The following is a 14,384-nucleotide window of genomic DNA, read 5'->3' on the forward strand; positions in this document are numbered from 1 at the left end:
TAATTGAAGCATCTAGAAGTTCAAATTATTTTACCTGAAATGATTTAGGCCTACTCTATTTTGACTGCAACCATAGACATCTGTGTTTATCTGAAATATAAACTTTTGTCCAAGTATTATTCTATAGGCTATCCAATAATTTTAAAAAGAAATAATGTTGAAAATACTTTTGTTTAATATAAATAATAATAATAATAATAGCTTATAAAAACTAGAATACTGGTAGAATATTTAGCTGCAATATTTATAGACATGATGAACTAAATAGTCTGCAAAAAATCGTTGAATATCTTCATTTTTTTTTTTTTTTTATTAAGGCCAAAAATGAAAATGTAACAAGTACATAACAACAGGAATAATAAAAAAAAAACAAGACATAGATCACAAAAAATATATAAACAAAATAGAGTGCCAGAGGGAAGGAAAAATAAACAAAAAATAAAATAAAATTATACAAGGTTAAACATTGAAAGCAATCTTTGACTTTTCAAAGACTTTTTGTTTGTTATGCCCATCAAAGACAAAACATAGGAATTATAGTCTACTAAAAAAAATAGACAGTAACGGGATCTTACCCAAAAATTTGCATTTGTGAATAAAAAATTTACCAAGAATCATAAACAAATTAACAACGTACTGAATATGAGAATTTGGATTATGATAAAGAAAAATAATACTAAAGGTGTTAATACATATTTTGGCATTTGTTTTTTTTCTGAGAGATAGGAACATAACTCATTCCAAAAAGCTTTAACACAAACACATTCACAAAAAAGATGCACAATTGTCTCTTCAACATCACAGAAAGTAACATTTATCTTCTATGTTTTGGATATACTTATTGAGTACACTATTACAGGGGTAACATCTATGTAGTATTTTAAATATAACTTATTTTATCTTGTTTGTTAACAAATATTTGTGTGGAAGAGACCAGACCACTCTCCAATTAATATCGTAACACCATCCACTTGAAAGATGATACTGGAATAGATTTTCTGTTCATAAGATTACAAACAAAATGGTTATTGAATTTGTCATCAGTAATCAAAATCTCTTCAATTGAAATAGAAGTGTTATTCAAAGATATAGGACTATAAGTTTGCTCTCCTTTCAAGAGAGTTTTTATACCATTAGGAATGGCGTTGAATACAATATTATATTCCTTTAATGAAGCCCCAAAAACAAATTTTCTGGAAATGAATGAAACTGACCATTGTCATCCATCAGCTTATTAACAATATATATGTTGTTTAAATACCATCTCTCAAAAAACAATGATTTATTTCTGTAAATAATATTCTGATTATTCCAAATAAAACAACGGTGAGGTGAAAAATTATGTTTGTAAACCAGTAACCATGATAATAAAACCTGCTGGTGAAATTTTGCTAATTTAATGGGTAATTTACCAAGTTGAATATCTTCATTAAGAACTATTCTCTATAATAATTCAGACTTTCCAAAGCTATAAATGAGAGAGAGGACCGTTTAGATGAACCGATTCCATAGGACAAATCGGACGACGAGGAAGTCTCCAGTAGGGTAGCGCCTACTTCCTTCCTGCTGCCGATTTTTCGCTGAACCCCCTCTAGAAGTAGGCTATAGTTGAACTGAGCCATTCTGTGTTGAATTGGTGAGCACTGTGTGTGATCGTGGTTGATTCGTATGTGTTTGTAATTTATTTCAGGATGAGATCGCATTTGCAAAAGTGCTGCAAGACGACGCCTTACTGATAGCTTAGGAATGAAGAGCGCGGTAAAAAAAACGCACTTTATCGACCGTCTCTTACTTGACTTTTCGACGAGAGGAGCCCAGTATTATCTGGAGCACGTCTTTTAACTCACATTGCGACGGCTTTTGCACATTGTAGGCCTATATGCTATATAACGTTAAATGCAGGGCAAATAAAGCTTGTGGAATATTATCAGCCTTCCACGTTTTACACCAGTACTATTTTGGAGAGATGATCTTTTGCCGTCTGTCTTTGAGGAGGAATGTCGAAAACAAAAAAAGGAAGTTCAGAAGAGGTGTGTCCACAAACTACTTTCGATCTGTAGCCTAGTCTAGAAATTCATGTTACTAATAAATATTCGTGACAAATCATTGATATCTTCACCGTGAATACTATGTCGACTTCACTGAAGGTAAGAACAAGACTGGACCGTAACTTATTGATCACTTTTCTGCCATGAAGCCTCGAAGTCACGAGATGAGTTTTGCTCACTTACACGATCGATATTGTTATTGTTTTTCTAAACCGCGACTAGACGCGCAGCATAATGTGTTTTATTATTGTTACTATTTTTTTTAGACTGAGTAGGGAAGACCCGGGACGATTGAAACGCGGGACGGATGGGTGCGGGACAGTTGAGTGAGGTAAGTGAATTATTTCGTGCGGTAGGCTACTTTTTTTTATTTTTTTTTTTTTATTATTATTGTTTCATGTGGCATTTTAATGATAATACGTAAGGTGTATTAGTACTGCAACACATCCTTAAGTGTGCAATATCAGAGTTTTTCTACATGGGGAGGCTGCAGACCAGGGGCCTCATTTATAACCGTTGCGTACGCACAAAACATACCCTGGCGTACGACACTTCCGACGCATAAGTTGTGATTTATAAAAACAAACTTCAGAATCAGAAAGAGCTTTATTGCCAAGTGTGCTTGCACCCATAAAGAATTTTTCTTGGAACTGAAGCTTCCAGTGCACATATACAATTACAAATACAACAAGAAACATAGTAATACAAATTCTAAGAATAAAATATATATAAAAAAAAAAAAAATAGTATAAAAGTAAAAAAGTAGGGTCACAGTTGGGTTTAGTCCAAATAAACATTTACAGATTATGAACATATTTACAGTATTTTGAGTAGTATGAATAATATAAATATAAATATCACCTGAGTTAGAGAATATTACACTAGACAGTGGGAGTCTAGTGCATGTTACAGATTATGAACATATTTACAGTATTTTGAGTAGTAGAATTATATAAATATAAATATCACCTGAGTTAGAGAATATTGCACTAGACAGTGGGAGTATTGCACTTGCAGGCATATGCCTTGGGGGGCATGTTAAGTGTTCAGAAGGGAAATGGCCTGTGGAAAGAAACTGTTCCTGTGCCTGGATGTTCTTGTGGCCAGTGATCTGTGTCGCCGTCCTGACGGTAACAGTTCAAACGGGGTGTCCAGGGTGAGTGGAGTCTGTGATGATTTTACCTGCTCTCTAAACTTGCAGTAGGGGTAAAATCTTCGCACCTGCACGCAAAATCTGGCCCATGCGGAACGGTTTGGAGACGGAGCGGTTTGGCGACATCGATGGTGAGCTGGAGTTAATGTATTTTTTGTCACTTTTAGACAGATAATCTAAAGAAAATTAGACACATACGCATTTAGCTTATCTAACGGCAGATTAAGTAAAACCGTAAAACTTCATTATGAGTCCTATATATAGCCTACAATGTATGTTCACAATAACAGTTTAAAAAATAAAATAAAGATTTAAACTACGTTTTACTTCTGATATCATTTTTTTTATTAAATATGCCATTCTTATTAATAGTGTTAAACATTTAAACTACATGAAACCATTACTGAGAAGTTACAACATTTTTATATTCAATAAATATAAATATTTGTTGTGGATGCAATGCTTTTGAACACTTTTGCTGTGGCATGCTGTGTTTTAATGTTTTAACTACAGAGATAATTGCTTATCATGATAATAGCAGATTGTCTGAGAAAATAGTTTCGTGGAAATAATGCACAACAAGGTCTATCTGTTTCCATTAAAAAATATAAATAAATTAAAATAAATTAAATACTATTTGGCCAGTGGGAAAGATTGAGAAAAACTTTCTCGGAAATGTATTTTACACTATTTGTTTTATTTATTCAAAAACAAGGCAAGGATAGGCTACTAAATGATTTTTATTAATGAAATGTGACATCCATATCTCATACTTTTCTAATGTCTGGTACCGTTAAACATGTTATCACGTGTGGATGAATAATCATATGCAAATTATATGCAGATGAGGATATGCATAGTAAAACTAGGCGTTGTATGCTCCATATATGGTTATTTCGTTATTCATTTTTTCTACATGCCACTTAATTTACTGCTTACCAATAGTGTAATCTTTAACCATGGGTCACAAAAGCTCTCTTCAACCATCTCACACCACGTGCATTATGTTTCATTTCCTAGAGCACAACTTAAGACAGCTCTCTACAACATGTCATAGACACTTATGAGACACCATGGACCAAGACTCAGAGCGTAAGTAGTTACCACAGTAAAAGCAGTGATAGTCATATGAAAAAAAAGTCTGCATTACACTGATTAAAAGTGAAGTTGCCCAGATAAGTACTTGCTACACTATAGAATATGACGTTCTTGAATCTTGTGAAATCACGTTCTTCCTTGTGAGCAGTTATCATGTTGTTATCTCTCTACCAGGTGCTCGGTTTGTGGACGCCCATTGGGCGAAACTTGTCCAGAGAGTACAGATGGTGATGCCGATAGCGGATGAGCTGCGGTCCGGTGGCATGCTGGAATATGAGCCGTACTGTAAGATCAGAGCAGCAGATACTAACCAGGAGAAAATGAGAGAGTTTTATAAAGTGTTGCACTCTGGAGGAGACAAGGTTAAATCTGCCTTTTATTCTAGCCTGGAAAAGCATGAGCCATCTCTGTTTAGAGCCTTAGGTAAGAGCACACTAATTTTGGCTATTATACCACATGTGTCTAGACCTACAGTATGTACTGAGATATGTACTGTTAAAATATGTACTTTTACAGGCATTGCACAAATTGCAGAAGCTCTTCTAGGAACCTTAAATATTTTGTCTTAATTTTCCATCTTGTTAACTTATTTCTGTCAGGACCACTATCATCAAATACGATTGACAATTAGCATATAGTATTTTGGATTGGAGGTATGGTTCGGTTCTGGGCAAGAACTCCCAGTGCAGCGATGCAGCCTAGCATGGCAGGGTTCCCACGGGGTCTTAAAAAAGTCAAAAATTCTGAACTTTAATTTTAAGGCCTTAAAACGTCTTAAAAATGGCCAGATTTTCATCCGAGGTCTTAAATTTAATTTAGTCAGGTCTTAAAAAGGTTTTACCCTCGTTCATTTCCAGAAACGCTGGCCGCAGAAAGTTATTACAAAGTAGAAAGTTATTACAAAGTAGAAAGTTATTACAAAGTAGCAAAAAAGTAATCGAGTCGTTTGTGCGCTCAAGTTCGTTATTTCAAATGTAGGCGTGCGGCAAGCGCGCTCATAATAGAAGCGATGCGGCTGTGTTTTCCAGGTGGAGCGAGATGAAAAAATCTCAACTTTTTTCCGCAAGCGCACCGCAGGTCATGTGACAAGAACCAACCAATCAGCTTCACCCTTTCCGTAACAACATTGAAAGCTCAGTCAACAGGAAGGATGGGGGTGCACCCAAACACTACAGGTGTTTTTCTCTTCTCTGTAAATAAATCTTGAAGCAGAGCTACAGCAAGCGTTTATCGGTGGTGGAAATCCATTAGCTACTACAACAACCATAGATATATACATAATAAAGGCTAGATGTCTCGTCCGCGCTGCTGGCCAATGGAGGTCGACGTCCGCATCTGGTGGCCATCTTGTCACAGTCAGCTCACTCGTAACATTGTGTTTTAATGGTGCATGTACTTTTTAAATAACCATAACTTGCTCAATTTTCTTCCGATTTTCAAACGGTTTGGTTTGTTATAAACATCAGAGATGTAGTTATGACACTGCATACTTATGAATAATTACAATATGACTTCCTTATGAAAATAACATTAACAGAACAGATAGGTGCAATGAATATACACACGCACAAGGTATTTATGTTTTTTATGTTAAATCAATATATAGGCTACTAAAACTCAGTGTACAGAATGGCAACATGAGATACAGTATATATATATATATATATATATACACACTTTTATAATATGAATATTACTATTATAATAAAATAATTTGAATTATTACATGTTTATTTGAACTTCTTCAGGGTTGGGCCATTTCTAGGCTTTTCCCCCCGACATTGCACTGTGCCTTCTTCAGAGATCACTGTTCTCACCTATTTTGGCCTACCATCAAATGCCTGACCTCTTCAGAAAGCTGAGACCCTGTAGTTTCTTAGGAAACAATCAGAATAATTGTGTGAAGTACTGGCACAGAGTTATAGAGGCTAGAATATTGTTTTTTCTTTCTGCCGGATAACAAGCATCTCTGAACTGACCACATTTCAGCCCTCTAGGTCACTTGTTATGACTTTAGAAAAATATATGGCGATTGGAGCATCCGTAGGCTGCACAAAAGTCTGGCATCTTCTCTTATAAAGCCAGCAATTTCCTGTATCATAATGTAAGATGTTTTTAACAAACCAAACCGATTGGAAATCATCTGCAACTTAAGTTATATTGAAAAGAAAGAGCAATTCTGCCTCTCCCACTGATGTAAAATTGCTGGGTAGCCGCTAAACTGTAACGCTAGCTGCTACTTGGTCTCACTCAAAGCTTCTTGTTATTAGCCAGCTAGGCTAATAACTACAACCACACTCACAGCTTCTTGTTATTAGCCAGCTAATAACTACAACCACATCCACAAAGATTGTAATTTAGACAAAAGATTAGTTGTCATAAAATCGTTATTGGTGTCAGTAAAACCTATACAATTGAACAGCTCGATTGTGGTCTCAGCCTTGATAACTTGCGCAAGTAGCCGTGATACACAACTATGGTGCACGATTAAGTCGTTTTTCGAAAAGAAAAGCTGCAATTCCAACATGTTCAAGCATCCAGAATTATAGCCACATTAATAACGTTTGTAAGAAACCAAACCGTTTGTAAATCCGTCAAGATTTCCGTGAGATAAAGAGTATTTGTGTCCGTGCAGATCACTCACCTTACATCAGGTACCACAGAGCCCGCCAGAAATCTTGCCTGTGACAAGATGGCCGCCGGTGATGATGTTAGAGACTCCGCCGTAAGACATCTAGCCTTTATTATGTTTATCTATGACAACAACTTCTTTGTCGTTGTGGAGAGCGCATGCATGGTTGCATAGCAACGACAGACGCCACGGGAACATCGGACCTAATTTTACTATTAATAATAAAAGATAAGCTAATGTGCATTGTAAATGTCAGTAATTTATCTATTTTTTTTTACTCATTCTTTTTATAATGAATTATTTAAAGGCTGAAATATGTGAGGTTTATCTTTTTATAAACCTTTTTTGTCAAAACTTGTACATGTTAGTAGATAACATGTTGCAAGACACTCTTTTAAAATCTGGCCATCATTTTAATTATTATTTTAATGTTTATGGAAACAAAAAGTGCACATTGATGGTAATTTTATTTGTTATTTGCTGGTTAATGCGTCGTGTAGGTCTTAAATTTCAATCTTTATGGTCTTAAAATGTCTTAAAAAGGTCTGAAATTTGACTTACTGAAACCTGCAAGAACCCTGCATGGATAACAGCAGGGAGAGCAGCAATAACCCCATTTAGGGTAAACCGAACAGAACCAACATGAATGTATTGCAGATGTCATTAATGTCAATAATTTAATGTACAACATAATTCAAGAATTTAGTCTGATTCAAAGGGGAATTAGAAGATCAAATCCTGACTGACGAGAAGAGCTGGGGATGGAGGGGGGTAATTCACTCCTGAGAAACGCGATAGCTGTTGATAATACTGGAGGAGCTGATATATGAATACAGTGATAGGCGTCATATTCCTATAGGTAGACGTGGATCAGCTGAGAGTCATTGCTTTTCAAACCGGAAGTAGAAAATTGCTCTACAAAATGCAAAAATAAGTAACTTCCACGTATGGATAGACTTTATAAGTACGTTTAGTGTTTTCAAGAATGTGCAGTCTGAACGTATTTGTTCCCTTCTCAAAAAATGTGAATCACCAATACTGTTAGTTTAGGGCAGTTGTGGCACAAACCTTACATTGGGTGGTGATCTAATACATTTCTTCAGCGATAGATAGATTGATGTAAAATGTTTGAAAATATATGTGAAATGCCTTAATCAATATATCAATTAATAAATCAATGAATGTATCAAGTATCAACATTGTCTAATGTTCTACAGGCTCCACAGGACATCACACACACTCTGAAAAAACACATTCCTCAGGTGACTGATGAGTTTTATAGAAATATGTTTTAAATATTGCACTCCATCGACCTCATAATTTAGTTGGTATTTCTCTGCTCTGGAATTTCTTACTGTATTAGAATCAGAAAAAAAAAACTAACTCTTTGAACATTGACCTTTTCTACAGAAATCAGCCCAGTGATTCACAAATATATGAAGCGGATCTGCAGCGAGTATCAGTATGTGACTGAGTATAACTCACTGCCTGGTGAACATGTGCTGCTGTCTGAGCGCTTCACACAACCTCTGATCCTTCAGAAACATAGAGATCGAAAAGAGCGAGAAGAAGAGATCCGCTCCAGTGGAGAGAGCCTCCAGCAGGTCCTCAGCTCCAGGAGCAGTGGAGACTCTGTCCATCTCAGCTCTCTGTTCGACCCAGATGACCACGGGATCAGTCCTAGTTCTGTGATACTGCAGGGAAATTCTGGAAATGGGAAATCTTTCACTGTGCAGAAGATCATGATGGACTGGGCATCTGGTGACTTCTACAAAGGGCGGTTTGAAATTGTGTTCCACTTAAAGTGTAAAGAAATAAATCGCATTCCTGGCGAGAAGAGTTTGGTGGAGATCTTGAGCTGCAGTTGTAGTTTATCATCAGATGAGATCTCACAGATTTTACAGCAGTCGCCAGAGAAGGTGCTTGTCGTCATTGATGGATTTGATGAGCTGAAACTCACACAGGACATTATTGACACGTCAGCACACACTGATCTGCTTCAGAAAGCCCCACCTGTGGACACTCTTTGTGCCCTGCTGAGGGGTCGAATCCTGCCAGAGTCTTTCCTGCTGGTCTCCTCCAGATCTACAGCTACGGACACACTCAGTAATCTGCTCAAAGGACCTCAGCGTTTCTCTGAGATTGTGGGATTTTCAGAAAAGGGGGTGGAGGAGTACTTCCAGAAGTTCTTTCAAAATGAGGAACGTTTCAGGGAGGCTTATACATATGTGAAGGAAAATGAAACCCTCATCACTGCCTGCTCAATCCCTGTCGTCTGCTGGATCATCTGCACAACTATCCAGGAGAGATTCAAATATGGTGCAGATGCGACAAGCGGACTGGAAACCACCACCTCCATCTACGTGGACTTTGTGTGCACTCTTCTGGAGCATCACTGCCAGGGTTTGAGTCCGTCCGTCCTCCCGACCCTGCTGAGGAGTCTGGGTCAGCTGGCAGAGAGAGGGATGCAGGAACAGCAAGTCCTGCTGGATGAGAAAAGTGTGAATGAAACCATTTCAGACCCTGCTGGAAATCCATTCTTGTGCAAGTTCCTGTCTAAGAGACGAATCCACCAGGAGACAATGTTCAGTTTCATGCATCTCAGCTTTCAGGAGTTCTTCACTGCTCTGTACTATGTCCTTCTGGATGAAGAAGAGTCCCAGAGGAAACTTACAAGGTTACTTTTAATGGATAATTTCTCAGAACCACGTTTAGCAGCTGTGGTGCAATTTGCATTTGGTTTGTTGAATAAGGATGTGAGACTCACACTTAAAAAACATGGTGTGTTCATTCGTCCAAAAACACAAGCTCATCTGAAAGAATGGATTTTCGAAAATATTAAAGGTAATTCCTTGTATTCGGAAGCAGTATGTTTTGTTCTTCACTGTCTCTATGAACTTCATGAAGAAGACTTTGTGAAAGAAGCAATGGGATCCTGTAAAAGTATTCATCCAGATGGTAATTTCCTCAGTAGAACAGACTTCTGTGCCCTGCTGTACTGCTCTCAGTGCTGTCAGAGGATTGAGGAAATTTCTGATTTGTGTTTAACATCGGAAGATTTGTCTATGATTTTGCCTGAACTTCATAAGTTTAAAGAAGCAAGGTAAGTGCGTTGGTCTAAAACAGATATTTGGTGGATGTAATTAAAATCTAATCTATAATTTGCTGTTGCAAGTTAAACTTAATTAGTCTGTACAGTAATGTTCTGGATTTGATTTTGAAGCTTGCTTATTGAAGGTCCATCAGACTCTGATCTCAGTGAACTGATCTACACTCTCGCGAGAGGACAGACCCTGAGCTCACAGCGGTAATGTTTAAAAATATATTTAATACATTTGATGTGTTTTATGCACATGTGCTATCATCCTTTAATGTGCTTTTGTTTAACTTTTAGTTCATGTATATTTTTTCTGTGCTTTGATTTGCAGTGTTTGTGTAGAAACTTGCCAAATTAAGGATGCGAATTATCTTGTCGACTCACTTGCTCTGTCAATCAACGAAGAGCCGTCCAGGTGAAGAACAAGTGATTTTTTTTATTTTTTATAAAATATAGTTGTTTTTTTTCTCATGATAACCAGAAATAATTCTATGATTAATATGTTTTGTATAACCAATTATATCATCATCTTGTTTATCTGGCATACTTGGTCTCCGCAATCTAATAGATTATAATTCTAATAGTAATAATGCAACTAAATTGATCACCAAAAACAGTTTAAAAAAATAAGGTACACACTTTTATCTTTTTTGACTATTGCTAATGATGCAAATATTGGCTGGTGCCCAACAAACCACCAATTAATCATAAGTTTCAAAATGTATCACAAAAAGATATTCTAAGCAAGAAATTATTGATTCGTAGACACACCAACAACTTGAATATTTGTTTAATTCTTTTTTTTAATAGTATCTGCATAGAGATTGGCCTGGATTTCTCTCCAGGAGAAAAGGATTTGGAAGCATTCAGTCTCACCTTTCCACACTCAGAGATAATCAACATCAACTGGACCAGACTTTTTCAGATAATTCACCAAAGGGATTTAGAAGCATTACTGTCATTTCTCCATTCCTTCTCTAACCTGAAAAAGATGGAAATGAGTGTGGGGTGTCTAACTGAGATGTGGTCTCTCTGGATCCTCCACATGACCCAGAACTGCCCCAGTCTAACCGAACTCTCGTGAGTAACATCTGAAATCTCCTCTGTCCTGTTTCTATGGGAATTTGTCTGTTGATAAGAACTGAATATCTAATATTCAAAGGGAAATCCTGTCATCATTTACTCGCCCTCATGTTGTTCCAAACCTGTTTTCCTCTGAGGAACACAACAGAAGTTTAATTAAAGAATGCTTGTGTAACACAGTTTCAGATCCCATGGACTTCCATTGTTTGGACAAGAAATACAATGAACCAAAACTGTTTTATTACCAGCATTATTCAAAATATCTTCTTCTGTGTTCTGCAGAAGAAAGAAAGACACACAGGTTATGAATGACATGGCAGAGTTTAATTTTTTCAGTGAACTAAAACATTAAGGCTATGAATTAATGACACTGATCACACACACACCTTTGAGGAATTGTCTTAGAAACCTTAGAAACACAAAATGGTTTAGTAAACAAGATCTTTTGTATTTTCTATTATTATTATATTCATTTATTATTATTATTTTATTCATTTATTTTATTCATTTTGTTTATTTATTTATTTATTTATTTAGGCAGTTTAGCTCTTGCTATATCAGATAACCTTACAAAGCAAATGAAACCGCCCATCTGTAGTTCATGGCCTTCATCCATTTAAACTGTTATGGAATAGTTTAAATGAATGTGTAATAAGCATGTGAAGAATGCCATTATCAATCTTAATCATTTTATCTGTATAATGTGTTTCCACATCTAGGGTAAATGCTGACTTCTTAAAAAAGGATGGAATCGAGATCTTGAAGAGGTCAAACACAAGACCAAGTTGTATGATTACATTTTACGGGTTTGTATTGGTTTATCATTATATAGATTTTCTATGCAATTTCACGGAGAGTACAGCTTACAAGCTTTAAAAAGGAGACAAAAACACCATAAAAGAACAACTTTTGAGGCATAGTTTTCTGAAGTCACATAATACCTTTTTGTAAGGAACAAATCAAAAGCTTGAGAATTGTTATTCATTAATTAAGTTTTCTTTACATCCGCTCTAGATCTCGTAGTTCATTAACAATTCAATAACAACTTAAATGTTGGTCTGTTTCTCACACAAATTATTATTATAACAATAATTAAAAGCATATATCAGGTTTGTTAAAGACTCTGTACTGATGCTGTGCTTTCTGATTATGAAGGTTATGCAATGAACTGTCTCAAAAATGCCAGGCAGGCACAAACAAAAGGCAGGGCAGTTGTGACCAGGATGTGGAGATTCTTCTGAATGACCAGGGCTTTTCCATGAATATTTTGCAAGAGTAAGTTAAGACTGAGATTAACACTGAGAATAAATGAGAACTGTAATATGACACGAGCCAGTAACAAAAAAGTTTTCTTATGATTTATACTATTTCATTTGAACATTGCATCTAAATGTTGATCCAATCCTACAGGTCAGCTTGTTCATATTTCTCTGTCATGATTTATCTCTTGTCTCTCCATTTCTAAGGCCCTTTATTCCTGAACAAAAGAGGAGAAAATTGTGTTACTAATGGTACAGCTTTAAAGCTATACTGTAGGAGAAAACTGCAAAAGCAGCATCTTTACCTGGAGCTGTGGAAGTGAATAAAGACACCAATCAACTCTAAACTCATTTACATGCATTGTAATCATAAAAGTTGTGTGTCAGTTTGTTTGTATAGTGTTTTTCTAAGCAGCTTTACAGAGTTTTACGATGTTGATGCTTTGTCTAAATTTAATATTTTAGAGCAGAATATTTTTTTTTTAAATATAAACTTTCAAGCATTTGAGATTTGCTTCATATAGATCATGTGACATTGATTGTATTAAATTAAATTGTATATAGTTGTTGGGGTTGTTCATTTATGCTGTGATTATAAATCTGTAAGGACCTCATCATGAACCTGAACATGGGAAGCCCCTGGGCTTCAGCCCAGGTAAGCCCGTGCATTAATGCGGCCTTGTGTAAGGTTATGTACAATTTATAACATTTTGGTGTACTAACAAGCCTATTTACTAATTGATGATGTTTATTATTAATAACACACATATATATATATATATATATATATATACACACTACTGGTCAAAAGTTTTAGAACGGTAAGATTTTTTTAATGTTTTAAAAGAAAGCTCTTCTGCTCACCAAGGCTGCATTTATTTGATGCAATATACAGCAAAAGCAGAATTATTGTGAAATATTTTACAATTAAAACTGTTTTCTATTATGAATATATTTTAAAATGCAATTTATTTCTGTGTTGGCAAAGCTGATTTTTCAAGATCATTACTCCAGTCTTCAGTGTCATATGATCCTTCAATAATCATTCTAATATGATTATTTGATGCTCAATAAACATTTATTATTATTATCAATGTTGAAAACAGTTGTGTACAATTTTTTTTTTCAGGATTGTTTGATGAATAGAAAGTTCAAAAGAACAGCATTTATCAGCCGTGCACTTTGTATTCACACACTGAAGACGCCTGAGAGCCAAAAATTCTGTATTATTCCTCCATGTGTAAAATAAAATATGACAAAATAATAATTCTGAGTGGTAATGACAGTTAAATTTTTCAATGAATTAAAACCCCTCATTTACTTACAGGTGTGAGTCTAGAAATGTCCCATTCAGACAACAGCCTACAGTAGCTTATGGAATATAAACTCTTAGTAGTGACCAGTGTTGGGCTCATTACTCAAAAATGTAATACTACTCGTTACTAGTTACTCCTTTCAAAAGTAATATTATTACTTTCTGACAACAGTAATTAGTTATACTTTTAGTTATATCACTTTTCCTTCACTCCCCACAGAAGTCGTAATTTCATATCTTCATTTATTCATTTAGCTGACGCTTTTATCCAAAGCGACTTACAATTGCTATATTCATGGATTTCATCCGGTCCCTTTCCACAGGTGTATTAATCAAGCACAATGCAGTCTGCATTCATAATCTAGGTGCTTGATTTTATACACCTGTGGAAAGGGACCTGATGAAACCCATGAATATGTCAGAGGTCGCACGCCTCTGGAGCAACTAGGGGTTAAGTGTCTTGCTCAGGGACACATTGGTGTCTCACAGTGGATTCGAACCCGGGTCTCTCACACCAAAGGTATGTGTCTTATCCTTTGCGCCACTACCATCAACCATATCTTCCCCATAAACTTATTCTAAAATATAATTAACAACATATTTCTGCCTCATCATTTGATCAAAATACACACTGGATCGCAGTCATACGTTATTACAAACACTCAATGATGATTGATAGTGACTTTTAAGTAAAAATTT

The 14,384-nt window shown here is 35.8% G+C and overlaps 1 protein-coding gene across 4 annotated transcripts; it reads left to right on the plus strand.

Moving 5' to 3' along the window:
• The first annotated feature begins 1,541 nt into the window (after positions 1-1,541).
• Positions 1,542-13,473, plus strand: LOC309503320 (NACHT, LRR and PYD domains-containing protein 1 homolog). Of its 4 annotated transcripts, XM_082176093.1 has the most exons (14): positions 1,542-2,147; positions 2,315-2,379; positions 3,250-3,332; positions 4,222-4,293; positions 4,474-4,722; positions 8,149-8,193; positions 8,342-9,608; positions 9,906-10,034; positions 10,155-10,238; positions 10,360-10,443; positions 10,839-11,108; positions 11,831-11,917; positions 12,267-12,386; positions 12,578-13,473. In XM_082176093.1, exons 4-14 carry the CDS (start codon positions 4,275-4,277, stop codon positions 12,618-12,620), a joined length of 2,397 nt encoding a protein of 798 aa, XP_082032219.1. In that variant the 5' UTR covers positions 1,542-2,147; positions 2,315-2,379; positions 3,250-3,332; positions 4,222-4,274; the 3' UTR covers positions 12,621-13,473. The 4 variants fall into 4 exon arrangements, with proteins under 4 accessions (XP_082032219.1, XP_082032216.1, XP_082032218.1 ...); XM_082176090.1 differs by having other exon boundaries at positions 8,342-10,034; XM_082176092.1 differs by having other exon boundaries at positions 1,542-2,030; positions 8,342-10,034.
• Positions 13,474-14,384: the final 911 nt, after the last annotated feature.

The sequence above is a fragment of the Leuciscus leuciscus genome (genome assembly GCF_965113295.1).
Source record: "Leuciscus leuciscus genome assembly, chromosome: 7".
NCBI classification, from domain to species: Eukaryota; Metazoa; Chordata; class Actinopteri; order Cypriniformes; family Leuciscidae; genus Leuciscus; species Leuciscus leuciscus.